Source organism: Spea bombifrons, chromosome 1, assembly GCF_027358695.1.
Source record: "Spea bombifrons isolate aSpeBom1 chromosome 1, aSpeBom1.2.pri, whole genome shotgun sequence".
Taxonomy (NCBI): domain Eukaryota; kingdom Metazoa; phylum Chordata; class Amphibia; order Anura; family Pelobatidae; genus Spea; species Spea bombifrons.
The window spans coordinates 76,645,399-76,668,105 of NC_071087.1; the positions used below are offsets into that span (position 1 = coordinate 76,645,399).

The 22,707-nt window shown below is 41.6% G+C and overlaps 1 protein-coding gene across 1 annotated transcript; it reads right to left on the reverse strand.

Moving 5' to 3' along the window:
- Window positions 1-317: 317 nt before the first annotated feature.
- Window positions 318-22,305, reverse strand: MED26 (mediator complex subunit 26). Its single transcript, XM_053464169.1, has 3 exons — window positions 22,070-22,305; window positions 3,692-3,766; window positions 318-3,364 (listed from the first exon to the last, which is right to left on the reverse strand). The coding sequence occupies exons 1-3, from the start codon at window positions 22,139-22,141 to the stop codon at window positions 1,688-1,690; spliced, it is 1,824 nt and encodes a 607-aa protein (XP_053320144.1). The 5' UTR covers window positions 22,142-22,305; the 3' UTR covers window positions 318-1,687.
- Window positions 22,306-22,707: the final 402 nt, after the last annotated feature.

Genomic DNA, 22,707 nt, shown 5'->3' on the forward strand with positions numbered 1-22,707 from the left:
GTGCTAAGCATTTTTAAGACCACAGGTCTTTATATAGGTGGGAACATTGTGTATAATTTGAAGGCCACAAAAGGGAGAAGAAAAATGGCGTATGTGAAATTTGCAAAATTCTTGAACATGGTAAATCAGATCCACTATATAACAGTCACCAATCATGAATATCTGTAAAGCATAAGAGGTTATCAATTCTCTAAAACGATAGAGCCGTGTTTCAAGAATCAACTGACCATAACACCCACAAAATGTTATCTACATTTGTGCTATAAGTGGGTCAGCAGAGTTGGGAAGTTGGAAAAAAAAATAAAAATCACACAAGATTAAGAGCAAATTTTTTTTTTTTTATTATGGTTTCCACATTTATATCACAAGTCGTCCACTTATAGGACCAAAGTTAGCAAAGTTGCTCTCTTCTGCACATCAGAAATACAGAAGTTTTACTGTACATTCAACTAAGGCTTTTTTGTTTTGTTTTTTGGAAAAGGAAAAAAAAAAAACAAAGAAACAAAAACAAATCGCGTTTATGATGGAGATCCCATAAGGCAGATTACATCTAAAAGGAATGGTAGCAAGTTTTTTTTTTCTTCTCCAGCGCACAACCAGGCCCTTTCTGCACTCTGTAATCAATATAGAAGCTGGTAGCACCATCTATCACCTTTCAACTTTGGAGGCAAAGACCATCTGAGAAGCATCTTGTTACGGGGGCAGAAAACAGCACAATTTAAAACGTTAGATCTATTAAACAAATTAAATGAACTATAGAACTTGAGTCTTCAACTGGTGGGGGATATTCACATGTGGCCAAAAAAGGATCACAGGTTAACACCATAGCTTAATGAATTTGCAACAGTTTAGGGATGAGAGTTGGATGCTTCTAACTAAAATGTGGAATGATCAGAAAACCGAGATTTAACAAATTCTAATTAAAGATATATATATATATAAAAACAAAAAACGGGAGGGGGATGATCTGTGAACCCCGATTCCCCCTTCACAATTAAAGGACCAGTTGCGATGCTAGAAAGAGTTCAGTTCTAGTCTTCAGATACTTTACTGAAAGTTTTAAGGGAAATAAAATCTGAAAAAAGGAAGAAAAGCTAACTCAAATAAATAAATGCATACTTCGTTATGGTAACTTCTCTTCTTTGATTTAAATCCTCTTTCACATAAGTTTGTTTTTTCTTATTTTAAAGGTACCTGTCATATATATTTATATAATAGATATACTTTTCATTCCAGCCCTTTTGCAGGTACCGGGGAAAAAAAAAAAAACTCACTTTAATGCGATTTTAGGGTTGGTTCAAACTTAACACTTTATTTAGTTTTTATTATAGCTCATTTGCTATAAGAGTTTCTGAAAATAAGTTTAACCCCCCCTTGCACACCCTTCATTGCATTTCTTCACCGCCTTCTTTATTTCTGTCAAACTGGTAGCAGCATTTTTGCACAAAAGAATGGGTGCGGCAAACTCTGGGGAACTTCCAGGGGAAGTTAATTCCCAGGATGTAGTGGCCATAGAGCATACCTTCTGTGCCATTTCCTAGCTCTATGACCTCCCTCAAACTCCCGTCCCCAGAAACAGGACAACTTTTCCTGCTTATCTAAGTCTGTGTTGAGGTGCGGTCGCTGTGCGACCCATGGATTTTGCAGTGAAAAACCGCAGATATGACAAGCGGATTTGGATAGGCTCTCAGTCTAGGCAGACATAAGGCAAGACGTTTAATCTACCATCATCACCATGAGGGTCCAAGGAGATGCACTGCGTCCAATCATACCAGTTGCCCTGTGTATCATGACAGCCATTGACACCAGGCCAATGTTGGTTGTGTATCCTGTCTATGTCAGCACTATTTACGTCCCTGGTTCTTCCAGGCAACTCACTAGGAAGGACAAGTGGGACTAAAACATGAGTCTTCTTGGCTTCTCTCTTAGTGCATTCCTCCTGTTTTAAATATTCAGACATGTAATAGTGCGCACTCTGGGTATGTACACCGGAGGAAGACAGTAAGCTGCTCTGCTGGTTGAGATAGTATTGGATAATCTCATTGCAAGATAACTCTTTCCAGTTAGCCTGTTCAAAGGGATTTGGCAAGCCTAGTTTTGGGTCCTGCTTGTCTGTTTCAGTTCTGTGCTGTTCTGAAGGGGCTGAACACTCTGCTTGAGAAGAGTCTTTGTTAGTTAGAGGTTTAATTTGCCCAGTCATGAAATCAAACGTCAGCTTACGTTCCTTTTTTACCCGTGCAGGTTTACCAGTCCCATCTGTTGAGTGCCCCTCTTGCTCCCCCCTACCTCTGGATTTTCTTCTTTTGTGGCTGTCTGAACCAGATGCTGCATCATCACTGTCCATTTTGGAGGGCTCTGGCGAAAATCCTGTGCGTGGTGTTTGGGAGTCCATATGTGGTAAGCAGCTGCGGGGCCCATGAGGTGTGTGCTGCTGTGATGTTCGGGAAGGATGCTGGCAATCAGTCAACGACAACTGTTCTAGAGGCTTGTGAGGGGAGGAAACTGCCAACATGTCCCTTCCAGGGGACTCAAGTCTTTTTGCAATGGCAGGGGGTGTAGGTGGGTGAGCTGGGGGCTGGTACGAGGGTGCATGTGCAGCATCCACACCTGGCATCCTCTGGGAGGGGCTGGGAACACAAACTTTTGGTGCATAAGTGGTGTGCTGCCTTGCTACTAGCTCTGCCCTTGTACCTCGTGGGCTAAAGGAGGCACAGCGGGGACTTCGTGGTTGATGAGAGGCATCCTCCAACCCTGCACTGTTTTGCTGAAGAATGGCCACTTTGAGCAAAGAGGAAGTGCTTGGGTGTTTTACAAGTCCTGGGGAGTTGGTGTGAGGGCGGACGGCATTGATCGGGATTTTGACATGTTTGTCATTTTCAGCAGGATCCGTCCTGGTAGGCTGCACGACCCCATCCAGAGGGCTAGGTATGCTGTCAGGTGGGCTGCCCCCAACACCATTGGTTGGAGGGGAAGAGGAGGAGTTTTGGAACAGCTCATGGCTGGATTTAGCCACTTTGCAAGGGGTTGCTTGGGTGCCATCTTTATTCTCCCCTTTTCTCTTTCGGATAGCCAACTTATCAGATTTTGGCGAGTGAGCTCTCTGGATATCATTACGGCTCTTTAGCTCTTGGACAGGCTTCCCACTCAGTAACGTTGTGGGAGCAGTCTCTGCCTTGCAGTTGTGAGCACTACCTCCATTGGCAGAGCCTGGTGGATTAGGAGTACCTCTGGCAGATGACTCACTTTGGGCCACTGGCTCAATCAACTTTTGCCAGCTCCGCAACAACTTCTTTGCACGTTTGGCAAGCTCCTCGTTGCTTGTTTTTTTACGAACATCATTGATCAATTTTCCTAGCCGTGTTTCCTGTGGATTGCAAGAAAAGGAAATGTGTGTATATATACATATATATATAAAAAACAGCTTGATCAGTGTGCATACATTAACTTGCAGTACAATCATGTTGTTATGTATATATGTGCACTTATAAAAAAACAAAACCGGCATCAGACAAGCAAATTTATTCACTAAATTTTTTTTTTTAGAAAAAGTTTAGTTTGCCAGTTAAATTGTTTTGCACGATGATTTATAAAGCACCAGGCATATATTCTATGGAGGAATATCTTTGCAACAAGTCTGTCAACTGCATTCTGAGGTGGAAGCAGGATCACTGGTACAAAAAACAAAACCTACCTCCAGTGCCTCTTTGGTAATTGGATATTTCTCCAAACTGGAGATCACTTCAAGCACAGCCACCATATTACGAATCTGCACAAAGAACAAACTGAAGTAAGTCAATATGGCTTTTCGAAGTTATAAACTGTTGCTACAAGTCTGCGCTAAATATGCACTTGTCCTTTAATGAAATTCCATAGGTTGACCTGCAGGTGTCCTCATTTGACCAAAAAATCTGTGATCATGACGTTAAGATTAAATAGACAACTAACATTTTGCATAGAGAATGCATTAGCTTTGACTAACTGTCAAAAGTAGTCTAAACTCCTCTCTCATTGGTGGTAACAGATGAAAAACGTTTTCAAAAATACTCTGCAGCGTGCAAGAGTCTTGAAGAATATGATGGCACTTTATAAATCAAGAGAAATTTCATTGGGTATTAAATTTAACATATAATCCAGATATTTGAGGATTACAATTGGTAAATGAGGCATTTCGATCTAGCCCAAATATTAGACACTAGAGGAGCACTGCATATGGCCCAGTTGTTTATGGTAATGCTGAAATTATCTTGTATGAGCTCCACTATATGTCAGAGGAAATACTTATACACAAACACACACACACACACACACACAAATGTTCAGCATTAATTTGGGTTTAGTTGGATAATTTCAGGTCATTTTCATTTAGTAAAGAACGTACTTTGTAACCACAAAAAAAGCTAAAACCTGCTATGATACAAGTAGGCATGTTTTGTAATTTCTGAGGCTCTACATACACATAGAGCTTCTAGAATGGATGGGGTTAAGAGTCTTGTACACTGCACCTTCGAACATTTACAGTTCAGGGCTGCTGTCCCATCATACCCTGGGCCTGGCCTATAAATAGCGAGCTGAACACTATTCATAGGCCTGTTTGTCAAGGAAAGCGATCAGGTTAAAACTGATTAGCATAAACAAGGGACACAATATCAGAGCTTGTGATGTCCAGCTGCAGAGAAATGAAAAGTACAAGCGTAGAGCAAATCTTTAATCCCCCCAAAACAATTTGTATTGACAGTGACAAGTTAAAAATCGCTTTAAAATAAAAAATAAAAAAAATGATTGATTGATATATATCAGACACACACACTCAACAGTTTGGAATTGTGTATAATTAGTTCAATACATATTTTCATGTGTAAAAGTATTCACCTTTAGAGATACTTGGACCTGAACTTTATAACATGAAGAAAAGAGAAAACAAAATCCAAACATAACTTTTAATCAGACCTTATTACAATCTAATCACTCAGTCCCTCCGAACAAAATAATAGACAAGCAAAAATGAGATAGCGTGCACGTGGCTAAATGCATGTAGTGAAAATAAAGGCTAGATTGCTATAGATCTCATTTTTGTGTGTTTATCATTTCATTTGGGAGGGGGTGAATTATCAGATTTTAACAAAGTTTGAAAAGAGTTACATTTTATATATCGACATATTATTTTAGGTTTTGTGTTCTCTTTTGTTCATGTTATAACGTATTATTTAGCCAATTCGTTGTCCCAGACCTGAACTTTCCAAGATTACAAGGGATCACATATGTAAAAGTAAAGAAAAAAGGCCACTGCTTGCAACAATTTATTCAGGTTAAGGAAAGCCAATTTGATTTATAATCTTAAGAAATTCAGACATGAAGAGGAAGGGGGAAAGGGGGAATTAATGTCAAATTCATTTTCCTTGCCAGTCATTATATGTTAATTTTACACTTTGATACGATCATCTTCAACTTTGAATGTTATTAGCACATGATCCTCCATTGACGTTCACGTTATGCTGAGGTCATCAGCACTATTAATGACACAACGCTTGTGAAATGTAAAGATGTATACAGGGCTTCTTCAAATTTAGAGAATAACTTTTGGAGTTTTCCTTCTAGTAACCATACCTTTTTTCTGGTATGTGTTCATCCTGGACCTCAAAATGGGACGAACTATACGTGGCTTTGTTACAATTTATTAAACTATATCCCAAGGGTCACATGTAAATATTCCTCCAGGGTTTTTTCTGCTTCTGCCTTCGAGAGCCAGTCACGCAAGAATACAACAGTTAGCCCTGGACCTCTCGGATATGAGGTTCCAGAGGTTGTAAAAATTTTAAAGAATGCTGGGACAAAAGGATGAATGGGGACATGCAGATAAGCACATCTACACATTTTGATAATTCAACATTTCTAGCCTGCCCATTTTTCCTGATGTAGAGACCGAGACCATAATCAGTTCTAACTTTATGCCTTTATGCCTGCCACCTACTGCAGTATCCTTTACCAAGTCTGATGGGAGGCTATTATATTTATCTACCACCCTTTCTGTAACTGGGAATATGTGTCCCTACCATAATTATATCTTTTGCCCAGCAGAAACGGTCAGTTAACGGCCAATGAAGTGCCTGGCACATCACGGCATTAAACAAGCTTAGAAAGTGATCTGGTGTCGCTAAAATGTCTTAACAGTGAGGCCTTCAGCAACATCAAACACCCACCCCAGGATGCGCTGTGGCTGCTCCAGAGAGCATTTATACGAGCAAGTGCTAAGCTAGCGCTGTATCTTGGAAAGAGTTAAAATAAGAGCACTTCAAATAGTCAAGGGGTGTCTACTTTAAAAAAAACAAAAAACGAATGGTTTGATGGGGTAAATTGGAGTGGCCGGGTTCAAATATAGGGCATAGGCACAGACTTTTTCCCCCAAGATGGGGGGAAAAAAAGCGCACGTCTGCCCTTTTTAGCCCCCAACCAGCCAAACCTGCACATATTGGGGTGTCTGACAGTGACATATACCAGGGGCTGTAAATGTATGCATTCCTTGTTTTTATTTCCTTTCATTTGCCAATCTGCTCCCCAGGTATGCACATTTGACCACAGGCTTACCACTCTGCCCCCCAGATATGCCTTATACCTCCCTATATGCCACTCTGATGGAGCACCGGAAGGTCATGTGATGCCGGCGCTCAGTCATAGAAGCCCGGGCAGAAGAGAGGTCGGATTAAAAGACAGGGGGTATTTACAGAGCATTTGCTCTGAAAAAACCCTCATCTTTGTTGATAAAATTGATTCAACTAATCGATAACGAAATAGCTTTTCATTATCGATTATTATTGATTTTATCGATAAGTTGTTTCAGCCCTAAATTTGTGTGATAAATACAAAATTTGAAATAACATGGGGTGTCTATTTTCATAACTATATGGTTTGATGGGGTAAATTTAATTAGCAGGCTTCAAAGATGGCCCACTTAGGACATGGGGGCAGAAGGACCAGATGTTAAAGTTCCAAGTAAAAAAATGTGCACTTCCCAAATGTCACATTTTACCTCCCCAACAACCCAAGAAACCCATGCTTGGGGAGTGGTGTATCACTGTACTCAGATGTTGCTGAACACATATTGGGGTGTTGTGTGACAATGACATATACCAGGAGCTGTAAATTCATACCTGAAGTGCAATTTACGTAATAAAACACACAAAATAAATAACTACCGCAAATTTTGACAAAGGCTGGTGGTAGAATCTCATGCATTGAAAGAGTTAAAATACTAGCATTTGAAATACCCTGGGGTGTCTAGTCTTCAAAATATATGGTTTGATGGGGTAAATTGCATTGGCCAACTTCAAAAGATACCTGAAATAGCACATGGGGCAGAATGACCTGTTTTGGGGAAAAAATGGTTTTGAAATGGCAGAACGCTACTTGTACTTATCGCCCAATAACTTGCAGAAAAAAGCAAAAAAAAAGAAACCCAAAACATTGGGTATTTCTGAAGTGAGGACAAACAGTAGAATCTATTTAGATATTTCATTATCTTTTTTAGATGAGTAAAATTTTTCTAATAAAAGTTAGAAAAAGGAGTGTTTTTTCAATTTCATATTTTTTATATGAAATAAGATATGATCAAATAAATGGTATATCAAGCCCTTGTCCTGAAAATATAATATATATATATATATATATCTTGTGTGAGTTCACTAAACCGACGAGGAGAAAATTACAGCTAAACACGAGCACTGCAAATGCGTTAAGAGGCTTGGTCACAAAGGGCACAAAAAATTAACAGCCTGGTCCTTGAGGGGTTAAAGGGGTACCAAAGGCTTTGCTCTAGAAATGTACTTCATAACAAAGATTTGGAAGAAATATCGAAAATGACATGGTATATTCTTCTGAGATTCTATGCTTTAGGGTGGAAGACGTACCAACACGGCTACTTTAACTTTGGCGGCTAGTAGGTTTAATCATCCAATTAGGAGTTCGAGAAAAGATCATAAGAACTCTCAAATCAAAAGCATTTTAATGATTCCTGAGGCATTACCTGATCGATTACCATCGATAATGAAAATAATCAATTTCTGTCAGAGGGCCTTTTAACCCTTCAGAACAAAGGCACTTTTTAGATTTTTGCACAACAGCATTTTTCGGTAGCCAAATAATTCCAGGACATGGACTCGGGATGATTTTTCTGAAGACAAATATAGGAATATACCGCTTCCATACAGGACATCATAAAATTCTACATGCAGCCGATGAGGTCAGATGCCCCTTTTGCGATGCCACGTATTGCTGAAAATAAGGCCGAACTTGCGGCAATACGTGGCCTCCATACTTGACTATGACTATAACCGCTAGGTGTCATCTCTGCAGCGTTCTGAGTTCCAGGAGGCTTCCAGGTTAATGCAAGAGAATCACGTGTAGTCCTTTTAAAGCTTCAGTTATGATACACACAAAAACATTTAAAATTATATTGTTTACATACTTAATACTTTACTAGTAAAAAGAAAAAAAAACATTTGGGCAGAGCGGCAGGATATCCCGAAGACTTTTAATCCAGAAAATAGAGTAACTGAAGACCACTGTGCCCTGTTTAGAGCACAAAAGGTTTGTTATTCTCAACATATACATCGAGAATTGTAGTCTTTCAAAGTACTGTTACTTCATGTTCTTTGGAACAGATTTTCAGTCACAACCGGCACTGCATTCCAGAGCAAAGGTTTCTTGGGAACCGAGTAACACACAAGAAGCTTGACTTAAAACAGACCCAACTAACCCGCCAGCTTGCAAGGTCACAATGAGAAATTAAAGTGCACCTGTCATGACAAAGGGACATGGTTTTTCACTTAAAAAGGGTGAGTTGGTAGGGAGAGTAGTGGTTTTAACTCCCTCAATTCACTATTCATTCTGAGGGTTTAACACTAGCAAGTTTCTTTGGTGTGAATGGCTGAGCTGGCCCTGTATAATGCATTAATTCAAAAGTCTATTTACTGGAAAATATATGGGTGAAAAGTTACGTAAAAATGTAACAGCCCTACCCTCATCTCTATTCTGCCACTAAGCCAGCATAGAAAGGAAAAGACGCCAAACTTGGTTGCTGGGTGAGCCAAGCACGTCTGCATGGCCCACTGTAGGGTAAATCAAAATCACCCCCCCATACATCCATATTATAACAGCACTCATTCCATTTTCTTCAATTTGTATCTTAATGCAGATGTATCACTCTACCCAGTTTTAGGGGTGTTAAACTAAACGTTTCGTTGATTTTTAACTGGACTGTTTCCTTAACCCGTCGAGTGCTGGGGGTCAGGACACACTTTTCTCCTTGGAAGGCAAGAGCAATTTTTGTAGGTTCGTAATAGTTAGGCCGGAACCCAAGAAACCGCTTGTATATTACCTAAGTAAAATAAATGCATTACATTTATTCAAGACAAGTTAATGGGAAACTTCTGCCACCCTGTCTATTTTTTTTTTTAAATAAAGCATTATGTAACAATACATTATGTATGGCATCATTTTAAACACTTTTTCAATTGTTATTTTACCTTTATGTTTAACACAAGTACTCACCTATCCATGACCCTCATGGCCTTGAAGACTCCAGGGTGGCTAAGAAGGTTGCAGCGATGACAATGCATGCAAAGCACCATGCATTGTCATTGAGTAAAAACAGAAGCAGCAAAGAGCATCAGATGTCCCATACAGAAGTGGGTCTCGCAGCTTCACTGCCTGTGTTATCCGAAGTCTGGCTGGGAGAGAAGACTGAAGTGCGGTAAAGAAAAGAGAAACAGCAGCCAAGGCGCACGTACGGAATCAGGAAGTAAGGACAGCCACCGAAAACTTCAGTAAGGTTTTCCAGCACATTGCTTCCCCTAATATCTACCTGCTAAGTAGACAACAGGTATGGCATTGGTGCTATACAAATGAAAAAAAGTCAACGTAAGCAGCACTTCTTGCAGTACATACAAAAGGCATGACAAAACATTAGGCAAGCTGTAAGCAGGGCCCTCCTTGCTTCATGTATTGGTTTGTCTGCCAGTTCTAGTTTGGTCATACCCGTAGAATCTATGTACTGTAAAAAGAGCAGCATAAATGGTTGGCACTATATATATATATAAAAAAAAGGAACGCAGTACAATGTAGGGATTTGTATGTTAATATAAAGATTTTTACATTTATTGAGGTAATAAGGAGCCATTGGAGGGCTTCACAAATGAGAAAAGCAGGAGTGTCATGTAAGGATCATTTGCACCACTTTGATATTTTTACTGTGAACCTTTGTACCTTTGCGTGGTGCGTTACTTACTGTCATTTATTACATATGCCTGTGTATCGTACATGTTCTCTGTATTTTACACTGTTTAATAAATGGAGAATGATGAAGGAAATGAAGCCTATCAGCAGTGTTTTGGGTGTGTTGCGGAGAAGACGGTTAAGACAGCAGCTAATACGGAAATACACAAGGGTTTTTCTGTGTTCTTGGGCGAGAAAATTATGGATGAGAGAAATGTTTTTAGGTGCAAGCAGCAGGATCAGGCAGGGATTGAACGCAAGTGATGAATGAGGTTGAGCCAAAGATGCCACCAAGGCATCAGGCCTGGTTAGCATGTGGGATAGTTGCATTGTTTATGGAGACTGAGAATTCAGGTAATGGGGAGGAGATGGAAGGAGAGCAGCTGAGCTGTTTTTGGAGAGATTGTGTTTCTGCATTATTTCCAAGAAAGACATGCAGTTGTAATACAGGACATAAAAGAAAGGGCTTAGGGGAAGACAAGTAGGCTTGCGTCATCTGCATATAGATACCAGAAGCCAACTGAGCCGATTAGTTTGGCCCTTTGTCCTTCAGCTTTTGGCAATGATGGATCCTTGCATGACGACAACAGAAAATGCAAGAAGTTTAGAGAGAACGATAAGAGACTTGACGGGATCCAACAGTTTAAAAAACCTAAAATGCAGTAGGGAGGTGAGGCAGTTGGTACAGTTCTAGAAAATAGAAAAAGGTTGAATGTGCGGAATGACAAAGGGTATGGGCAAGACTTCAAGCTGCTCTTATGGCTAGAAAGAGTGGCAGGTTCTTTAAAGGAAAAAAGTACTTTGTGCAGTAGGAGGTGGCGAGTGATGTATATTGATGCTGCAGAGGAGCAAAGACCTTTCTGATAGCTTCAATCTCATCTTTGAAGTGAGCGGCAAGAACCTGGGCATTGATAAATATTGTGGTGTGATAAACAAGCAAGTTGAAAGTGGGAAAAAGGGCATCTTGGGTTGAACAAATGGGAGGGAGTGGAGAGGTAAAGTTGTTTAGCAAAAGAGAGGGCAGAGTTGGACGAGCATAGCATACAAAGTTACTGGCTGGATTTGGATCCCCAAGCTGCGTATAGCAGTGTGGCAGCACATCTGGAAGAAGCTGGGTTTTTCGGGGGTAGAGTAACGAACTGGCGTAAAGCTGATGACGGATGAGGAAAACCATGTAGTAGACAAAAAAAAAAACTGGTGCAAGTAATAGATATCTAGCATTAGCCCAACAATGGATCACAAGAAAAATAAATGGTGTTGCACCAGTTAATATTGTGTATTTTGTATATATTTTTTATGGAGAAAAAAAGGTTTTTACAGCAGGGGCCCCCTTTTTTGCTTTCATGACAAGTTAATCTTTACACAGATATCTAGTTAAGGACAGATAGTATACCACACAAGATGATATGGTGGTAAATATTCTGAAAAGCTCCCATCCCCTTAGTAAACTTGTGCAATCTAGGTATATATCTGGTTGTATACACACAATGATTGTAATTCCACAATCATGCATGCTCAAAACTTAGAAAATATACACGTCCACAAATATGAGACGGGACGAGAGGTAGCTTAAAGTTTACCTCTTCCCTGCTTTTGTGGGCTTTCACCAGTATTTTGTATGTACTATTAGTGTGTGTGTGTTAGAATGAATGTGCATACTTAGTGTTGGATGGTTTTGTTGAAGCAAGTGAGTTAATATGTCTTTTTTGAGGGGGGGCTGCTATTTTACAGCATGCTAGCCAAATGATCTCACAGATCAGCTTGCATCATGTGGCCTCTGTCATATTGGTTGCCTTCTCCTTGAGCCTGACTGGCACCTTTAGGCAGCAGATTTTTTTTTTACTTTAAGACTTGTATTTACCAACAGAATACCACTGATTTCTTGTACCAAATGTTCTTGATTAATCCTTAAATCAGTTAAAATGTCTGCATGTTAGTGCTTTCTCTTTAGTTTAGAAGGACAATCCTGCTTTATGCACATGGAAGCTGTGCAGTCCATTTTTGCAAAGGCATGGGGTGAATGGGTTACAAATACCGCGTGAAGCAAGAGAGGTTTAGTATGCCTGCTTCAGTTATTTTAACCCCTTAAGGACAATGGGTGGTCCCTAAACCCATTGAAAACAATGCATTTTGAGCCCGTACATGTACAGGCTTTGTCATTAAGGGGTTAAGCTTACTTTTTTTTTTTATTGTTCTATGTGAACTGTGGACTTTCATCCAAGTGAATTTGAGTTCTGACCAAAAAAAAAAAAAACAAAAACCCAAAAATCTCCCGCTCTCCAACCTTGACTGTGAGTGCTAGCTTGAAGCTATCAGCTTTAGACGAAGGAGTTTGAAAAATTGTAATAAAATAACCAAAGTAAATTCTGGACCACAGGAAATCAAAATGCCTGCTCACAATGGTACACACAGAAGTAAGGCACATTACAGTTAAGATTCACTTTTACATTTTGGTGGTACATATTTGAGGGTGCTGGTTCCCCTGATGGCGACATCATTGGGGAAATATTTTAATATGTTACCACATTTTTATTTATTTTACTAATCACATTGTGAGTAGTAAGCTGGGTTCCATTGACTTGCACATTAACCGTACTAAGTTCTCAGGAAGGTCTGGAGAGACCCTCCTGGGAACTTGTTTATTTTTTCATGGGCACCTCCATCTTGTGAGAGGCAAAAATCGCTTGCTATGGCACTTGTGACTGCTCTACGGAGTGTTTTCAGTGTCACTGAATGCCACAATACTGAGGCATTTCAGAAACACCATTGAAAGGTTGGGAGGCGATCAACGATCACCTCCAAACGCCTTTTAAAGAAGGAAGCCGGGGCCATACTCAATATGCCTGCACATTGAAGCTCTGGGGAGCTGCTCTTTTTGATGTTCCCGAATGCCTAGAAGCCAAGGCATTACAGCAACACTGTTTTGGAGAAGGAAGCCATCTTAGATCGCTTTCTACACCTGTTTAAACTCATGAGGTTTCAGGCACATCAACTGTCATCAAGGGGCTAAATATGTGATTTGAGAAAAGCTAAAAGTTTACAACCCTCGCAAAACATTTATATCGGGCGACAATGATCATGCAATTGTAATATAAACAAGCAAAATTGCAATTGAGGTACATATGAGCATCAGCTACATACCTCCCCTAGGTGTATACTAGGTTTATACTCACCGAAAAGGAATACAGGCATATACACACAAATACAAACTAATTTTTTTTAAAAAAAATACGCATTCACTTTATTGGTAGTGTCAAGGGAGCACCAAAAATACTCTATTAAGGCTTAGTTGGTGCAGGATGAGCTCTTCAAGATTGTTGCATTGAACACGCACACACTGTATGCTTCTCTCATTCACCCACATCTAATTGACCACCTAAGGGAAGAGCCACTGGGAGAGAGTAACCACAATACCAAGGTCTGTGCATGTTGTACATTGTTTGACCATGCATATAAAACTTTCTGTAAGAATTTATGGCACCAACATAGGTAATAATAATAATCAATATTCTATAGATCTATACATGCAATACATCTATATATGTAATTCGATATAGTGTGTCTGTGCACACCGCTAGCTGATGGTTCTCGGTGCATGGGACTGCCTCACAACTGGGGCAGTCCATGAGAACCAATAATAACCTCGAATATAAGATGAGGGTTTCTGGGAAAAAAAAAACCTTGTCTTATATTCGAACACATACAGCAGTTTGAAAAGAATTGGAGTGGTGGTTTATTTTAAGGTAAGTGGGGAAAAAATATGCCAAAAATTGTCCGTTATATTCTGCCAAGCAAATATACTCTATACTGGGCCAGTCAGACTGACATTTCAGTGTGTGCTGATGCCAACCAGACAGCTTCTGACATCTAATACATGGTTAACATGTCTTGTCACAACACATGAAGATTTCAGACCACCAGACATTTATAGTAAACACTAACCACAAATGTTTTATGGCAAGGAACAATCAGCTAAAGATCATTCGAGATTCTTTTTGAGCAAACCCATAACCCTGCACTTCTGCAGCCTGATTACTGCCAGACAGCCACCAAGAACTTGCCACAAAAACATGGCAAAGTGTGTGTGGTGGGGCATTAGGTGGGGCAGTAGCTTACACTTTACCTCTTCTCTTCTTTGAAACAACTGCTAATGCAGAGAATTGGCAAAGACCACCACCAGCAAATCATAAAATGATGCTTTTATCTAGCAGCAGAAGACTGGTTTGGTCTTCTGCTGCTGTAGTCCATCTGCTTCAAGGTTTGATGTCTTGTGCGTTCAGAGATGGTATTCCGCATACCTTGGTTGTAATGAGTGGTTATATGAGTTACTGTTGCCTGTCATCTCGAACCAGTCTGCCCATTCTCCTCCAACATCAACAAGGCATTTTCGTCCACATAACTGTCATTTACTGGATATTTTCTCTTTTTCGGACCATTCTCAGATGGTTATGTGTGAAAATATCAGCAGACCATGCAACAACCATGCCACGTTCAAAGTCACTCAAATCCCCTTTCTTCTCCATTCTGATGCTCGGTTTGAACTTCAGCAAGTTGTCTTGACCACGTCTACATGCCTAAATGCTATGAGTTGCTGCTATGTGATTGGCTGATTAGCTATTTGCGTTAACACGCAATCAAAAAGGTGTACCTAATAAAGTGGTCAGTGAGTATGTAAGATAGGGAAGCGCACAACCTAAGAAGCATATACAGATTCCTGGGTTGCCGCTAGAATAATAATGACCAACAAGTACACAAAACAAAGGAAGAGTTTAGCGCATACTCAGCCAATACCATTTAAAAAACACCTGAGCCATAAATACTGCAGATTCTATATGGCCATGTATTGCTTAGCCCGCCACTACATCACCTATCTAGTTTTTCATAGCTTTATTGCCCATCAAGGGGCTGAATCAGTGGGCCTGCTTTGCATTTTAAAGCCTTCGCTGACGTAGCGGAGGGCTAAAGAAATATATATCGAAAAATACTGTAATCTCCAAATGCAACAATACAGTTGAATACATTTGGGTGGATGGGCAGCTGCATGTTACCTGAGGCTCAGGATTTATTTTTTAAATTATTTTTTTTATTAATACACAAAGTTTGTTAAATCATGATTTGCCTTTCCCATATTTTACGCACCCACAGACCTACACATCACAGTGCTCGAGTGAACATCAGGTTGGGACACCTATCAGAAGGAAAACCATCATACATGGTTGGTTGGCAGGAAGCCATCGATGCTTGCTTCTGCTAACAGGGATATGCCACGCTGTCCTAATGGGCGCCTTTGCATAACTTTGGTAAAGATGGTCCTGAAAAGCTACATATATTTAAAAAAAAAAAGGAACCATGGTATAGCAAAAATGTCAATTATTGCTATTAGTTACACTTATGGAAAACTTTAAATGACAATTTCAACTTTAGATACCAAGTTTTGGGTAATCTGTACAACGCAATACAATATATAATATATATATGAAAGTAAGAACATTTAGGAAAAAGGAAAAAAAAATTAAGCTCATATCTCCCACAGTATTTTGGTCTAGTAGTTTGTGCTAAACAAATATGGATAGAATACATGTCTACAAATACAGCAACTGCTTTTCTGCATCTCCCATCTGCTCATCAGTATTCTGAGGGTAATGGGAGTATGTGTTTGTGTGTGATGCCCGCATGGTAGCAATAATCAGGGTTTACTATCAACATGCTAAGGAAGCTAGTCTCACACTAAGTCAACTGGCAACATGGCAGCTCTTTTAAGAGCATCATTGTTCCCATGGTAGCAAGCTCCACGGACCCAGTAGTTATCAGTTCTACATTTTATTATTTTTTAAATATGCTTTTAGAGAAGATGCCAATGGCTCACAGATTGATCAGCAGCACCTAGTTTCACCCAGAGCCTTGTGAAGCACCTGCCTTTACTATGGGAGGTAAGGGAACATCGCCTGTTGGACAGAGACAATACAGGAAGCTCAAACCAGGAAGCGTTAATATGTAAACTTCTTGCACATGTTTAGAAGCACTCCCCTTTTAACCGAAGCAAAAGCCAGTCAGATATCTACTAGCTAAACAACAGTGTTCAAATAGCATTTGTGTGATTGGTTACTGCTAGCCCAAATTATTTCAACGTACTAATTAATACATACAGGCAGTATGAAGAAGAAAAGGAGACATACGCATGATCTTCTAACTCCACTAACTGAAGAATGTCTGCCCTGAAAAGCACTTTGTGTTACACACATTCATGTAATATGAGGTGTGTGGGCATGTACATGCCCAATGCTTCTCTCACTGAATGCTTTGCATGCACTCAGACACAGCATGCTTTTATGCCTCGTCTAGGCAGAGAGATAGGTGGGAACTTTAAGCTTAGGTTCACATTTCATATAAATTGGCGTATTAGACACCATTCATGGTCATCATGAATCCACCAGACTACCGAATATGGGTCCCAAGCCTATCCAAAAGAAAATACAAAGAAAAAAGCAACCGTTCTGCACATTTAGCACCGAACCTGATGTAGCCAATCACAATCCTCATGTTGCGGTCAGTAAAACGTGGCTTTTACTCATCATTTAGAATGCAATGACCTATACATTTGCTTGTGTAATGCATAGGTGATTTACCACACATGCACTGATACTCTGACATCTGTGGGACTTAAAAGTAACCTTTATATCCAATCAATTATTAACAGTTCCATAAACAAAATATAGACCACCACTCACATGTTGACATCAGATTACAAAACCAGGAACTTATAGCGCTGCTCGCAAGCACATGGGAAGATAGAGTAACAATGGTTTTGGCTTGTTTGCTAAACCTGTGCAGTATTGCACAAATTACAGGCACAATCGTCTTTGTGATCTGTTGCGCAGACTAAAGGCACTAAAGCATTGTTCAAATTGTACATACAATAAGAAAAAATTGGTACAGCACTATTGGCACAAGAGAAAATAGTCTTCAAAGTTCACGTTTCATTGTGCCAACTTAAAAACAAAAATGGAATCGCATAAGCTTTCAGGACCTCTGGGGTCTCTTCCATCCAAGGATCAAACTATGATGTGACGGTACACGCATACACACAGAATCACACTTTGGCCCATGTGATTACTGCATCTGCACAGACTCATTCGATCCCACCAGATACATCATATGTTAATTATAAGGCAACTCATACCGCTCAGATATAACCTCTTGCCGAAATGAAATTAAGTTCTTCAAGTACTTGCAGTCCGCATCTCCAGGGGTTGAGCATTTTGCAGCTTAACAGCCCTTCCTTACTGTAAAGAATAAGCCCCTCACTGTTTAAAATGAGGACCGTGGCTTCAATACTCATAGGAAACATTGTTTTGTTATTTGCTCTGTGCACAGACTGAAGACTTCTTCTCTTATGTATTAGTACAACAGAATAAAGTCCCCCCTTCAGAAGCAGTCATTTCTAGAGTAAATCTGGTTTAGCTAAAAGCAATGAGAAGCAATAATTTTGCTTTTTTGAATTTGTGTTCACACACTGTAGTCTAAATTATGTCTACCTAATGAATAATTTTCTATAATCTTACCTAACTTATTTTCATACAGAGGCATACTACCGTATTTGCTCGATTATTAGACGAGGTTTTTTTCAGAGCAAATGCTCTGAAAAATACCCCTCGTCTTCTAATCGGGGTCGTCTTCTAATTAGACCTCAAATAGAGGTCTGATTAGGAGACTAAGATCCAGAACCCCCGCACCGCTGCAGGGGACCTGGATCCTCCTGTCTCCCCCCCCCCATACACACACTTACCGGTGCTTCCTGCTGTGTTGCCGGGGCAGCGGGTTGACGTCTACGCGATCCGCGTAGACAACGTCCGCTGCAGCCGGAAGGAGGTGTGGCTAGCAGCGGGGGTTGTCTGCGTCCGTCGCGTAGACCTTCCCCGACTGTCAGAGATCAGAGCACCGGTGCGGGGAACTCTGATCTCTGACAGCCGGGGAAAGTATACGCGACGGATGCATACAAACCCCCACTGCTAGCCACACCTCCTTCCGGCTGCAGCAGAAGGCGACGTCAACCCGCTGCCCCGGCTGGAAGCACCGGTAAGAGAGGGCTGAGAGGGGAGAGAGGGGTGTGAGAGAGAGTGTGTGTGTTAGTTAAATGGGGGTATAGGGTGTGTGTGTGTGTGTTAAATGGGGGCATAGGGCATTTCTGGAGTGGCGTTAAGGGGGCATTTAATAGAGCACTCTGCCTCCTGAAATGCCTTATACCTCCCTATATGGCACTCTGCCCCATAATATGCCTTTTAACCCCCTAAATGCCAGAGTGGCTTATAGGGGTATAAGGCATTTCTGGAGGCAGAGTGCTCTATACAATGCCTTTTAACTCCCTTAATGCCACTCTGCCTCCTGAAATGCCTTATACCTCCCTATATGCCACTCTGCCCCATAATATGCATTTTAACCCCCTGAATGCCAGAATGGGATATAGGGGTATAAGGCATTTCTGGAGGCAGAGTAGCACATAGGGGGTCAAAAGGCATACCATGGGGCACAGTGGCATATAGAGGGTTAAAAGGCATATCATGGGCCACAGTGCAATATTGGAGTGGCAAGCCTGGGGGCAGATGTGCGTAACTGGGGGACAGGTTGGAAAATACAAGATATAAAAACAAAAAATATTTTTCTCAATCATAGCTTTTATTAAAAAAATAGTTTACATGAATTAACATTTACTGGTAAAACTTTTTTCCTTTGGGGTCGTCTTATATTCAGCCTTTTTCTTTTTTTCCTAAGTTAATATTCAGATTTTGGGGGGTCGTCTTATAATCAGGGTCGTCTTATAATCGAGCAAATATGGTAATTTTCATGTCCCAGCCTTAACTGAAAGCATGAAATCTCCTCAAACAGTAGCAGTGACAGAGCGAAATGAGGGGGGGGGGGCACGGGGTAGACTACGCGTTTAATGCATGCTAACCCTACTCTAAATATGCTTACTGAGGTTTGAGATATCTACTAGCCCCAGATATTTCAGAAAGCAATGTCAATTTGACATATAAAGCATAAAATGACTGCAATACATTTTATTTGCTCTATTTTTCTCACCAATTTAGATTACTCTGAAAGATACACACTACAAGTGAATTTGATCTCAGCTGCAAAAAAGAAAAAAAAAAAAAGTTTGCACCTAAACTCATTGTATGGTTTTTGCAAGATTTTGAGCTAATTGAAGCAGCTTAAATGAATGGGGGCGCTTTCTGTGGATACGTCCAGCCAAACAGAGCTCTGTCAGGCCAAGGAGCTGCGGGTCAGGCAAGGAAAGGCAGCAGGCCAAGGAGCTGCGGGTCAGGCAAGGAAAGGCGGCAGGCCAAGGAGCTGCGGGTCAGGCAAGGAAAGGCGGCAGGCCAAGGAGCTGCGGGTCAGGCAAGGAAAGGCGGCAGGCCAAGGAGCTGCGGGTCAGGCAAGGAAAGGCGGCAGGCCAAGGAGCTGCGGGTCAGGCAAGGAAAGGCGGCAGGCCAAGGAGCTGCGGGTCAGGCCAGGAAAGGCGGCAGGCCAAGGAGCTGCGGGTCAGGCCAGGAAAGGCGGCAGGCCAAGGAGCTGCGGGTCAGGCCAAGAAGGTGCGGGTCAGGCAAAGGCAGGCACTTTGACGAATCCCTCCAATCTTTAGTTTAAAGTGCATGTAAAGGCTTGTGTGTTCCTTTAACCGCAATCTTAGTAGGGGGAAAAGTTTGTAATAATTATCTGCTGCCTTCACCCAGTTTTTATTCCAGGTAGAAATAGTATTACCTTGCCCCTTTTAAAGGAGGCTTCTCATAATGGACAGTATCAAATTATTTAGCAAAACCTCCGACGGTAACTAGAGCTTTAACTAGAATTAACAGTTTAGACTTTGCACCAGAATCTCCGTTTACGCAACTACCTAAACATTGATGCATATCATACACATACATTTATTTTTTAATACCACATGTACACATTAATACTACAACACTGCATACTCACAATTTTCCAAAGAAACATATTCCATTAAGAATCAACAGAGTTCATCAAATGTGTAAGCCAAGGCTTGACAAACAAGTGCCAAGGCGCCCACGGCTCCGAATAAGAAACTGCCGCTCTGTACATGAATTTAATGTAAGTCTACATGAGGGGCACAAACCATGCATCCCACAAATACCAACGACATTTACCGGATTGGGGGAGTGGGCACCAAGCTTCACCACAAACAGACGATCCTTTGCACTATTGTCACCAAGTTCTGTTTCAATATCAGACACCTAACACATCAACGTAAGCAGAATATTCATGAAACAACTCAGGGCAATAATTTTATGTATGTATATATGTATATATATATATATATATATATATATATATATATACACACACACATACATAAATACATTATACACACACATATATAATTTATTAAACACACACGTGTGATTATTTAACTATCACACACATTCATGTCTTGTCCAATCATTAAATGCACCAAAAACACATACATCCTATAGAAGCATTTTCTTCAGCTAACATTAATACGGTAATAGCGATAGCATCTGCTAAAAATAAAAAATTACATTTTTTTTTAAATACAGATAAAAGGTAGCGTTTAATTTATAGTGTACATACCCTAGTGCCATTTCAATGCACGTATTTTTTTTTTTTTATCACTAAAATCAAATCTTATGAGTTGCCATGCATAGTGGGCATCCCTACTGCACATATAGAGTGCAGAGATACATAATGTTCACAGGTGCCAAATAGTCACCCCTTGCTTTTCTACTCGGATAACATACAGTCCCAAGTAATATTTTTCCACTCCCTATAGGGATCCCAGACGGGGAAACAAGCCGGCCAGCAGCCACAAGGACAGTCCGGCCTGCAACGAGGCCTGATCCCCAGCCTCGCATAGACATCAAACCCCAGCAAGCACGGGGAGGGGGAAGGGCTAGATACGTTACACCACATGGGTCATAGAGAAGTGAACGGGATAGAACATCACTTTCCACCCGTACAGCTTCCAGTCGCTATGTAACCGTCACTGAGAGGCCCCGAGCCCACCACAACATCGCTTATATAGGCGGATGTCCCATGTACCCTCACTAGTACACCCCTCAGAAAATGCCGAGGCCTCTCCAGAGTGCATTAGTAACCCTGTCCCACTTCATAACGCCCTACTCCGTGAGAGCCAGAGAGAACCGTCCCGAACACCACGCATACCTGTTCCTCCTCATGCTACCCAACTGCCAACAGGGGAAATATTCCCCGGCATGCGCTGCTGCTGCCGCCAAAGAGATGGAGGTCTCGTCCTATGCTGTCACTACCATTATGCCTTATGGGGGCTGCCGGGTCACCTGTTACACTGATAACTAGTGGGTTGCCTCATCTGCCACTTTCCATTCAGCCCACGTGAAAACGCAAACACGCTGGGACCCCAGTATTATTGGCTCTGTCAAATCCAGATGCCCCACAGCCTTTTTATTGCCGTGAGCTGAAGACCCCTACTCCCTCTGATATCGCAATCCTCCCTTACCCCAGGTGACGCTCACGTTAGGTCTATGAACTCCTATATTCAGCCAATATTCCCGGCAGACAGCTCTGCCGTTATCCCATGTCTCGCCCGAGCCAGGCTACCCTTGCGATCCACGTCGCGATGCCCCAAACCCCGGTGTCTGCGCTTTCGTATGTCTAGCACCCCACCAGCCCTCAGTTCCAGGCAACCCTTGATCCCCTAACACACACACGTTGTTAGGCAGCTGTCTTATTCTCGACACCCTCCCAGTCCCAGCTTCCTGTCCGTCATCCCGGGTTCTCCATGACTCACGTTGCTGTGCGGATCGATGGCCTGTAGCAGCCTCTCCCTGATCTCCCGCGGGGTTACCGGAGCCGCTGTCATTGCCTCAGTCCAGGAATTACTGCGGAGGTCGGCGCGGCATGTTCCCGGGATGGGAGGGACACAGTGGCCCGGGCACCGGGATAAGCTAAACTCTGGAGACTCCCAGGCGCGTCTCTCCTACAGGAGTCGAGCGACCGGGAGCCCCGAGGCACGACGGGAAATCCGCCGCCGCACGCTTTGTGACGCTAGAGGGTACGTCCTCACGTCACAATTCCTCTGGGCAGCACGCACGCACGTACGTGCGTAATCTGACCCTCCCCTTACCCAGGAAATGTCAGGAATAGTGATGGGAAGTTCGGATCATTAAAGTGAATCGGATCATTTCGATTCGTTCACTGAAATGATCCGATTCATGATCCGGATCTTCGGATCACTCAGTGTGTCTGCACGGAGTTACTGTTTTCCAGTAACTCCGTGCAGGCACACTAACGATTGGCCCCGCCCCTTTCATTATGAATCCTCCCCCCTGCCTCCAGTGATGTCAATGAAGGCAGAGAGTCGTTCAAAGATTCGGATCTTACAGGGATCCGAATCTTACAGTGATCCGGATCACTGTAAGATCCGGA

Coding starts and splice junctions, on each gene's coding strand:
- MED26 (XM_053464169.1), bottom strand. CDS start 22,141: ATGACAGCGGCTCCGGTAACCCCGCGGGAGATCAGGGAGAGGCTGCTA. Junction 3,767..22,069: donor CCATCGATCCGCACAGCAAC/GTGAGTCATGGA, acceptor TTCTTTGTGCAG/ATTCGTAATATGGTGGCTGT. Junction 3,365..3,691: donor TTACCAAAGAGGCACTGGAG/GTAGGTTTTGTT, acceptor TGCAATCCACAG/GAAACACGGCTAGGAAAATT.